This window comes from Helianthus annuus, chromosome 5 (genome assembly GCF_002127325.2).
Source record: "Helianthus annuus cultivar XRQ/B chromosome 5, HanXRQr2.0-SUNRISE, whole genome shotgun sequence".
Classification (NCBI taxonomy): domain Eukaryota; kingdom Viridiplantae; phylum Streptophyta; class Magnoliopsida; order Asterales; family Asteraceae; genus Helianthus; species Helianthus annuus.
In genome coordinates this window covers 50,850,738-50,862,297 of record NC_035437.2, presented here as the reverse complement: position 1 = coordinate 50,862,297, position 11,560 = coordinate 50,850,738, and the positions used below count along the sequence as shown (strand labels likewise).

At 36.0% G+C, this 11,560-nt stretch overlaps 1 protein-coding gene across 1 annotated transcript; it reads right to left on the bottom strand.

Annotated features, from left to right (window-relative positions):
• Positions 1 to 2,448: 2,448 nt before the first annotated feature.
• LOC110943312 lies at positions 2,449 to 2,934 on the bottom strand. Its single transcript, XM_022185062.1, has one exon. It carries the CDS (start codon positions 2,932 to 2,934, stop codon positions 2,449 to 2,451), a length of 486 nt encoding a protein of 161 aa, XP_022040754.1.
• Between the last annotated feature and the right edge of the window lie 8,626 nt (positions 2,935 to 11,560).

Sequence of the window (11,560 nt, the reverse complement as noted above, 5' to 3'; positions counted from 1 at the left end):
AGCCTCTGCGATAGTTGGAGGCTTTGAGGCAGTAACCATGCTCAGGATTTGAGGCGCAAGTCCCCAAATAAACCTTTCGATTCTCTTGAATTCCGGCTCGACAAGATAAGGAACGACCCTTGATAAATCATGAAAATGCTGAATATACTCGGCAACCTTTGGTCCATCCATCTTCAGATTCCAGAACTCAGTTTCCAGTTTCTGGATTTCAGCTCTTGAACAGTATTTCTTGTGCATTAATTCCTTAAGCTCATCCCAACTGAGCGCATATGCAGCAGTTTCGCCAAGAGTTTGAACTTGGAGGTTCCACCAGGAGAGTGCACCATCCAAAAACAACCCAGAAATATAAGTGACTCTCTGTTCAGGTGCACATTTGCTCATTCTTAGCACGGAATCGGTCTTTTCAACCCAGCGAACAAAAGCAACGGCACCTCCCGTGCCATCAAAGTTTAGGGGTTTGCAATCCAGAAATTGCTTATAAGTACAGCCTGTAACACATGTAACAAATTAACGAGTGAGCATTGGCAAAGCACAATTGGAAATGTCCAAAAGATTTGTAATGTGTCTTAGGTGATTTAACATTACCAGTTGGAGGGTTATTTCCGAAAGTGCCACCGCTGTGTTCTGAGCGGTTGGCCTCGTGCTGTGCAATTGCCTGTGATATGCGTTCCTGAAGCTCGGCTTCTGTCCTTGGTAACGTGTTTGTGTCACGTCTGGGCGGCATTTTCTTCTAGCAAGAAGTTTTGGGTAGGTTAGACAACATTCACCATATAATTATCTATGGGGTATATATGAATATAGACAATCATCACCACAAGCAAACATGTAATCATCTAACATCACATGCATATATTATCAAATGTATAAATAAGAAAACAACCACTGAGCTTCCATATATGTTCGACAACTTGATACATTGTTTTTAACAGATGAAAAACAAAATGGACTTGAGGTTACATCACATCGGTCATAGAAGTTCCATAATACGAAAGTAGTAGTTATTTTCCTTCTACATTGGTCCTCTTAGGTCTTTAGTTTTTTACAAAATGGGCATACTTCCCAAAAGGTGGGGGGTTGTGCATTACTACCACGTATAGGGGTGATAGTGAAAACGCAGAGATAAGGTCGTGAAGGTACGTGCCTTCTTCCTCGGGACTGAATTGTGCCTTGTAGCAACCGTAGAGCGGTTCTCCAGGGCGCGAATGCACTACCCAAACGATGGGGTGCTTTACGGGATAGAGAGTGTAGAGTTACTAATAGGGTGTTGGTGATGGTGATATAGGTAGTAGGTGATAGGGTGCATGTGAGGTGATGGATGAGGAGAATCTTTTCTGAGTGTTAGCCATTTTCACCTGCTTAGATACCGGTCCCAAACGACTCGTATTACGGGTAGAAGTCTTAGGCACGAAGTAGGCAAAGGCAAACTTCCTACTTTATAGAGTGTTAGAGTAACTATTTCGGTTAGTGTTCTACTAGATGGAGATTTGGAACAACTTAGGAATTTCAAATAGATAGTGATCATTTGCTTGACCCGCAGAGCCCACCAGGATTTCCATGCACTACAAGATGTTATTACGTGGGCCCCCGTAATAATAAATTGTCTTGCATGGTCACGCTAATTTTTTTCTCTCGTTCAAAGCAGCCGATCAGTCAGGGAAGGGACACTACTGTCTTCATACCTTCAACCTGGAAAGGACCATTATAATGGTCCACGCGCCAACGTTCGTTGTCGTTACGCGCGGAATGGCACAATGCTTAGATGAAGTAGGAATAAATAGAGTTCCTAACAATAGTAGTTGGAGGGGCACCTTCAAGATGAGTACATCATCTTCCTTGTCTGGACAAGAGTGTCGTCAATCATGTTTCTAAAAAGCCATAGGGACCTCATCTCACTGATAAGGTTGTTTTCCAAGGTTACCTCCTCCGCCTCGCCGTCACTGCCGTAGTCAGGAACCTTCGCATTCAAGAGGGAAGAACAACCATCTTCTACGGAACCAAGCTCAGGGTCTCGTTTGGTAACTACAAGCCATAAGCTCCGCAATAAACGCGAGGTCGATAGTCTCATTATGCGAGTCAAGAATAATAATAGGATTCGAAGTCGAAGGGATCTCGTTCCCAGCAATAATTATTCCGTACACGTATATGCACATATATCAATGAATAATAATGTTACTTAGTATATACAAGCAAATAAATGCAACATATCACATATAACTCTCATTTGTTGTTTCGGGTGTCGTTTCCTCTTTGGCAAGTCTATCTCACGTAGACTATACCTCACGTGGCACTTTAGTTGGGGTATTCTCCTCCCTACTAATGTCCCTGCTTTTGTCTTTTCTTTGTAAACGTTTGATTCATGGATCTTGGCGCTTTCGTAAATGCAATGAAAAATCTTTTTGTTTGTTGTAAAAATGTTTTCGTGACCATAGTGGGGCAGAGTAGGCTTAACTATTCAAATAGGTCAGTGTAGGCACGATTTTCCCCACTATCCTGTTTCAAATGATAGAACTCATTTTCCAGTGCCCTTATTTCACTTTGTGTGCAGAATTCCTTCTTCATAAGATCTTTAAATTCTTCCCATGTCAGTTTCATTGCTACCTCGGCACCTCGGTCCCTCATAATACCATTCCACCAAGTGAGTGCTCTCCTTTGAAAGACACTCGAAGCGAAGTCTACTTTTCGCTCATTGGGACACTGAACATGGCGGAATGTGCTTTCTATACTTCCGAACCATTGTAAAAGTGCGGTTGCTCCTTCAGACCCAGAAAATTTTAGCGGTTTGGCTGAATTAAAGGTCTTGAAATTACACTGGGCATTGTTGTTGTATATCTGATGAATCTGGGTAACTACACCTGGAAGCACTGCAGCCATTTGTTGAGCGATGAGGGCTGTGACTTCTTCATTGGTTTGAGGTTGCGTGTCACACCCGTTCATTAACGGAAGCGCGTGGTGTGAACTTGATTAGTTTTCATTGCATACGATATAAGTAAACATCTACATGATTAAAAACATCCGATGTTCATCCATTGACATAATAAAATATTACACATCATAAGTTGTTTAGGATACAAACCAACATAAGTTTTAAGTTTACAAAAGGACTAGTTGACATAAGATTAAAACATAAGGCTTTGCATCCTCTATCTCATTGAAGATGAGATATATGGACTAAACCCTCCAAAAAGGATGACATCGATGACTTGTAATCTAAAAGCTTCATAGTAAACACCAGCACCAAGATCCCATTAGTTTTCTGAAATACACGTAAGTTTGAAAACATCAACAAAAGTTGAGCGAGTTCATGTGTTTTGAGTGAGCTCCAATTAAACCTTTAAACATGTGAGAGATCTTTCATAACAAACAGGTATGTATAGCGTCTATGAACAGATCATTAATGTTTTGCAAGGACATTAATATATGTGAAGACATAGGGAGTACCCAACCCGAGTGGGCTGTTATAAGTGTCGAATCCCCTCGACTGTGTCGAATCCCCTCGACTGTGTCAAATCACCTTGACTGTGTCAAATCACCTTGACTGTGTCAAATCCCCTTGACCATTGTCGAATCACCTCGACTGGGACACAAAAGCACTCTAAGTAGTCACAAATGGACCATGAGTGGGGCTCGGCCGTACCCGTTAGATCTAACCTTTGTCCATGTTTCTTATGAGAGTTATTGGCATTTCAGTTTCAGCCTATGCTCACATGATCTAATAGTTCATTTCATAGCCAAATCATACCATTGAAACATATGTAACATGTATTTCACCCCCGAGAGTTATAAATCCGAAAACAGTTAAGAGAAAAGGGGGACATGAACTCACTGTTTTGCGTTCCTGAGAGAGAGGTATTCTAGCAACGTGTTCCGTAAACGCAAGTCAACCTACAAGGGCTCTACTCATTAGACACGTCGGTCTTTCCTAGACCTTGTACTCGTTGTTCATCTTGAACGTTTGTTATTTTCATTTCGTTTTTGGAACACTTGTGTAGTTTTATAATACGTTGGCATTTGTTCCTGGAGTACTTTGATTCGAGACTTAATATTTGTTACACAAATATAAGTGTATATCTTTATTCGACAAAAGTGTTGAAAATATTTATTTTTATCGTCGAAATACGTTGTCGTATGTGTACAACATTAGTGAGAGAGTACACTTCAATAAGTGTATGTGAGTATATCATCATATACTAGAGTCTTTTATACATATACACATACCATATGTATACTTGTATTTGTGTGCTTTAAACGTGTACGTATACCGTATTTATACGGGTAGGTATACCGTACTTATACGCGTAGGTATACCGTATAATACGTGTAGGTATACTGTATTATATGCGTGGGTATACCGTATTTATACGTGTAGGTATACCGTATTATACATGTATTTTTCATTGGGCCTAGCCCACATTTTAGTGTCGTTGGGCTTAACCCATATTAATAATGTATTTAGGCCTAGCCCATATTATTTATTACAAATGGGCTTTTATAAGGGTTTATGGAAATGGGTCATTGCCCACATTTTTAAGAATTTGGACCTAGCCCAAAATTTATGTTATCTTAAGCCCACTATTAATTTAAAAGCCTACTTTTCATAATTACACTTGGTGTTATTCTCGTTATCGAACTTTCTGGTTTTCGTTGTCATTAATACATATGAAGTGTCTAGAACGGTTCATTTTTAGGCTTGTAGTGACGTTCAGGTAATATATATAGTTTTCGTGTCGAAGTTGTCCGTCTCGTTGTAGAAGCATAAAGAATCGTCTGACGTTCGCGCCTTGAGTTATGGTATTACAATTGTGCATTTTAAGTAGGCGTGACGGTTCGCGACTAACATCACACTTGTGAATGTTTGTAATGTTTTTGTCGTGGCGAAAGTGTATATTTTTTTATAAGCGTTGTATTTTTCATTTTTGGTACGTATTCCTACAGCTAATACATACACATAATATACACACTTCATACTTCAAATAAAGTATTTGAAGCATATACCTATAATCTTCCCAAAAATTACATTGATTTGTTATACTTATAATTTTAACCACTTTATTTAATAAAAGCAACTTTTAGTGTTTAAACAACTCTTGGATGGTTAAGACTTACCCCTTGTCATTAGGGTTTGTCTAATCACTATTTAGGTTGTTAATAATGATTAAAGTCACTAATCGCGATTTACCATGCTAATCACCCCGTTAATCCCATTTTAATCGCGATTAAGATTTTAAAAAATTTCGCCATAATTTCCCCAAACTATGGCGTTTTTCCCACGTATTCAAAACGTGTTTAAGAATCATTTTTTTTATTCAATTTCCAAATCATCATCAATTTACCAAGTTCATCAAACTTAATTTTTCAAGTGAATAGATTCTACAATTTCACTTCACACTTCATGAGCCTTCATACATGTATTTTGTTTATAAAAGTTTTAATAAACTTTATGTTCATCTTTTTAATGAGTTCTTTTAAATACAAGTTGTTTATATAATTTTTATACTTTTAAACCTCTAAAAATCCCAAGACTTTCAAGTATCAAAGTGTTAAGACTTTTTATGTGAAGTTTTTTTTTTTAACCATTGATTATATCACTTGTTATATATAAAACTCAAGTTTACTAGTTCATTAAATCAAATTTCAAGTCTATTAAAGTCCATGATTCTTCAAGTATCAAAATTATATGTAAAGCTCATGAACCATGAAGATGATGATCTTTCAAGATTTAAACATATACATGTTTAAATCATATTTTTATGCCTAATATAGTAAGATCATCACTAATACAAAATACTACACTAAATAAATAACATGACCATCATAAATCACATGCTTAATCAACCTACTTTAACAAAATCAACATGCTCATACAACTCACTCAACACTAATACACATAATAATCACATAATACTTCTTATTTAGTAAGTTGTTACATTTTGGTTTAGGGTTTTAGGTGAATTTCTTCTTTGATTTCAAGATGATCAACTTGTACACTCATGATCTAGACATAATAATAAGCTTAAAAAGATGGTTAGTGAGAGCTTACAACTTTGCACAAGGTTAGTATGAAGATTTAGAAGAAATTAAGCTCCAACCAAAGCCCTAAGTGTGCTCCGTGTGTTAATGATGCTTAGATTGTAATAAAAAGGCTTGATTATGGTAAAAATGGGATGATTTTTCAAAGTAGATGAATATGTTATTGGGGTTTTGTCTTGGCCGTAAATGGAGAAGAAGGAAAGAAAGGTTTTTAGTTGATTTTTTTTGTGAAAGGAAAATGATGGAATGATGGATATGGTATGGTCTATAGATTATAATTCTTTCAAATTTTTAAACAAGATCTTAAGTTACCATACCTTACTTAGATTTTTCAAATTGGTAGGTTGATGGGGTGGACCCCATGTTGACCGAAATGGGTGTATAGATTTTATATATATATATATATATATATATATATATATATATATATATATATATATATATATATATATATTTTTTTTTTAATTTTTTTTTAGATATAAAAGTTTACATATATATAAAGTGTGGTTTAGTTTAGGGGTTTAGAGGATTAGAGAAATTCTTGTACCATTAGTGTTATGACAATATTTGTGACGTTAAAATGTGCTTAACTAGTTCACTAGATGATTCATTTTGTTGTTTGGGTGGCGAAAATATTGTTGACTAGTTCGTCGGCGCAAAAATGACGAATTTGTGGTCGTTATGACGTAGTACCGGAAACTTGTGATTCGGATATTTCATTAGCCTCTACAAGCCTAATTAAGGTGTATTATATATTTATAAGCCCTACGGACATTAAATTGTTAATTTCTAGTGTCGCGGACATTCTGTTTCGGTTATATTTTGGCACAGAACGGAAAAACTGTAATTATGTGCATTTACTGGAACGTTAATGCGTTTTAGTGTTTAGTGTCCCTAATTAGGGATTCTTATTGGTATTTCATCTATAGAGTGCGTCCATGCCTTTCATCGCTTGTTCAGACAGTTTTCGGAACTTGCTGGCATGAATAGTGTGCTCAGGTGAATAGTGCTTTCAGCATTTTGCCAACATATTAGGACACAGTTGCGGTTTTCTCGCAACATGGCGATTGTGTTAATATTGTTTAGCATTTTAAACAATGTCCTGTGATTGCTAGACTTCACACGACCTAATTACACAATAATTAAATCGTAATGAGAGAATTTAATCGTTAAATCAAGTAATTAAGTTGTACGGAATTACCATTATTTTTGCCAGTTGTCACATTGCGTATCTTGTCGAGGAGGCATTTTGTAAATACGGCTATAGAGAAAACCAAAAGTTAGAGTTATCCAATTTTTATGAGCTTGTAACATTATTGTTTTGAAACAAGAGTTGTCTTGAAAATAAACTTTTGTAATATTTTTGGATGAGAGAATACAAACCGGGTTAATGGTTTGTATTATAAAATTCTGTACCTGTAAAGAATATTTATTGCTTTTAAAACAAAAACGTTTTTAAATTAAAATTTTAAAATAAAGAAACCTTGTGTTGAATTTTGAAAATTCTCATCCAAATGAAAAAAATTTGAAATTTTAAAAGACAAGGGTTGTATCTTAAAATAAAATAGGATCTCGTAGAGTCGTGAAATGAAATGAGATTCATTTCAACTGTATTGAATCAAACATATCACCGAAGGTAATATGATGAAATGGGATTGGGAAAACAAGGATACTTCGATTGTCATAAGAGCAAACACATTACCGAGGGTAACATGAATGAGAAAGGTTACAAAGGTCGCTTAGAAATTGATCGGTAGGGTCAAGATGGATAGGTTTTTTATAATGCTTCACGAAGACATGCTTTAGCCTATAAGTGGACACTCACCCTAAGAGTTCCCAGGTAAGTGGACACTCTAGCCTTAGACAGAAAACTCGAGGTATAGGCATCCACCCTTCCAGATTGCATGTGTTCATATTATTAAAACCCAAGATTTCGATGAAAAACGTTTGAAGAAAACATTTGAGAAATCCTTTGATACAAATCGTTTCAGATAAAACATGTTGTGAAATATTTTGACGAAAACATTTGAGAAAACATTTTGAAAAGAAAAATATTTTGATGAAAACATTTTGAGAAAAACATTTAAGAAAACAATTTGGAAAATATTTTAATGAAAATGTTTTGAGAAAACATTTTGAGGAATACCCCAAGGCATAAAGCCTAAGGTTCGGGATAAATCATCTAAGGTTAGATGATTCGTAAATCATAGAGCAGTTGTGGCACGAATAAGGATGAGGATTAGGAAAGAGCTCCTAAGTCTACTCATGTTTGGGTCCTAGGAAGGTTATAGACTAGGTTCAAGGCTTGCTAATAACCTAATTCCCTATAACCAGTGCTCTGATACCAATCTGTAGCACCCCAATCGCGTAATATAACAACACGAGGGGGAAATATCGGGGAGTCACGTTACAAATTGTTCACAACTACTGGTACTAAATTGTTTCATTATCATTAACATTGTTTTACAAACAAAGAATACATGTAATTGTTCTTTTGTTTTAGAAGTCTAAGGCCCGTATGCAGTCCTATGCGTTGCATGCTTGAACAGTCGAAAATCCTGAAACATATGCGAAAACTGTCAGCATAAAAATGCCGGTGAATACATAGGTTTTATTGGCCAAAATAAATGGCAAAAACATTTCGTATTATAATCTTAATTGTGAAAACTTGTGACAAAAATAGGTTTGTATATGGCATTATGATATTTACTAAGTAAATTTTATGTTTTATATTGAAATCCCGATTAAACTATCATAAAAACTTGAGAATGTGTTATTAGGAATCCAATCAAGGATTAATAATAACTGTTTTGAAATAAATCAAAACATATATAAGTATTACTTAAATCAAATCAATGAATCATGATAATACTTCAGATATCTTTCTAAGATTCTAACACATAAAAATATGAGAGATTCTACAAAGATTTTGATAATGAACATTGAAACAATTGTACACCATGTTCTTATTTTATTATAGCCGTTTCGTTATTTAAATCACAACTACCACATAACACATAAACCAACCAACTTGTAAACACGCATTAAAGCACACAATGAATCCAATCAAGGACTTCAATATCAGTACTTTAAACATCCCATATAAGTCTAACTATGAAGATAGATAGATATTACAGGGATCCTGGGTTCTTATCATATTGAATTATTTAACATGCATTAAAGTACACAATGGATCCAAACATGGATTCCAATATTAGTACTCTAAACATCCCATATAAGTCTAACTATGAAGATAGATAGATACTACAGGGATCATGGGTTCATATCATATTGAATTATTGAATTGAAACCAAACTAAATCCTAATGGTGATTCGGGATAACGCCACGAAAGGTAATACAATAAGCACACTTATATATAGGAAGTACCAGCGGCGTATCCACCATGTGCTTATTGTATTATCTAGTTTCGTTATCTAAATCACCAACAAACTATACAAAAACCAACCATTGAGTCTGCAAAGTACTTCTTAAAAATCTCACTATGAAGATAGGAAGATCTAAGTCTGTACTTCAAATACCTACATGAATCTAACTATGAAGATAGGTAGATTACTTAAGGATAAAACATAACGTTTGCATAATCGGAATAATACACATAAAAGCACTTAGTGAACACATGTATGCCACACATTTTGAAAACAAATCGATTGCACATATGAATCACCCCAAAACATTTGAAAACAGTAAAAGAGGGGAACTATGTACTCGCCTGGGGTTGCGTATAGTCCCGGTTCAAAAGGTATAACAAAGCTCAAAAGACCAAGCGTTCATGTGTTGAAGCGATTCCTAGGGTAACAGACACTATGTTAGGGAATTGACACCTAAATCGGAAGATCGGGTAGAATTAGGTCTTGTAAACCAAATGAGTGTTGGAACTCAAGTGATATGGTTTAACAAAGCCTACATTCTAAAACAAAACCTATCCTAAGTGCTTACGACCCATTACGATCCATTAAGGTAGCTTACGCCACTTTAACGCATCGTTCGCGCAAACACGCGTTTGAGATGCCTAACTAGTCCTATGACAAATATTATATGCCTTAACATATCTAATTATGTTATATAATCAGTTTAGATGTCAAAATATGTGTTACTTATGCTTAAAATGAAATTATGCGAAAAAGGGTATTTTGGTCATTTTCCTAAGGCATATAAACTACCTCTCATACAACTAACTAAACGAAGTGACCATAAGGTATAACCTCGGAAGGTTATTCCCTATACAACTATGGTCACATTATATGTTTGGTTGGATCCTAATGATCGACCAAACGGGTCGTGTTCGAAAGTCTAAGCGGTTGTTTAGACCGCTTAACTTACGACTCTATATAAGCACTAAACCTAAAGTGACGAGCTAAACATGTCAGAACATGTTTAACAAAGTTTGAAAACAGGGTTGATATCAAAACAAACGGTTTTGATACCTAAAAGTAGTTTGGTTACAAAATACACAAGAATATGCATTTTGGCCGAAACTACGACTCGTCACTATGCATTGATAACGTGGTAATCAGTAGGTATAGTCACTAGGGACTATAACCATCGTGATTACGCTCACGTTATGAAGTTCAGACGAACTTCGTGTTGACCAAAAACTGGTCAATGCAGAAAGTCAAACAAAGTTTGACTTTCACGCTAAAAGCGCATAAAAGAAGGAAAGAGGACTTACAAAAGGTCCAAGAATGGAGGATATTGATTTAGATATCTAGGTATGAAGCATAGAGCTTCAACTTAGGATATAAAATCAGATCTTGGTGTGAAATGAAATGAAAATGGGTGGGGGTATTTATAGGAAAACAAGAACCGTTAGGATCGTTCCTCGTAATCCGTGCCTTGATCTAGGCCTTACATGTGGGCACATGGTTTTCAAAACCATGGGAATACTTAAAACCATCAAATGGTATTGCAAAACAAAGATCAAAATCATCCATGTGTGGCACATTGTTTTGAAATACCACGGGTGCGTCAAAAATGGACCAAGTTCAATGTATCTGCCAGAAATTTCAAAAATGGTCCCTGCACTTGTAAAACTTGATTTTTTTGGCACTTTTAAACCCCGTTAACATCATTTCTGTTAGTGCATTTATGTCTATCGCCTCCGTCAATCCAGTTCGTAGCAAAAACAGAAGAAGTTTAGTGCTTATATTGTAATATTAGATAGAAAAGGGCAAGGTGGCGTTATTGTAAATAAGGAGAGTCTCCTTATATCCTTTGCCTATAAATAGAACCCTTAGGGTTAGAGATTAGAACTTTTTCCACATTTGCTAGTTGGAGAGCTTAGAGGCTAGAGAGAGAAAGTAGAGAGAGAAAGGCAAAAGGTGATTCGTGGTGCTTTGTACGATTTCATATTTATCAATAGAATCATAGTTATTTTACGTTCTCGTGTGTTCGGTCACGTTCGTGTACGGATTCCGCACGTCACACGTTCGGTTCGCAATCGTTTCGGAGTCAAATCCGGTCCTAACAAGTGGTATCAGAGCAGGTTCTCGGTTGCGAAGATCAAACGCACAG

What these genes read in the sequence shown, in the direction of transcription:
- LOC110943312 (XM_022185062.1), bottom strand. Translation starts at nt 2,934, where the DNA reads ATGAACGGGTGTGACACGCAACCTCAAACCAATGAAGAAGTCACAGCC.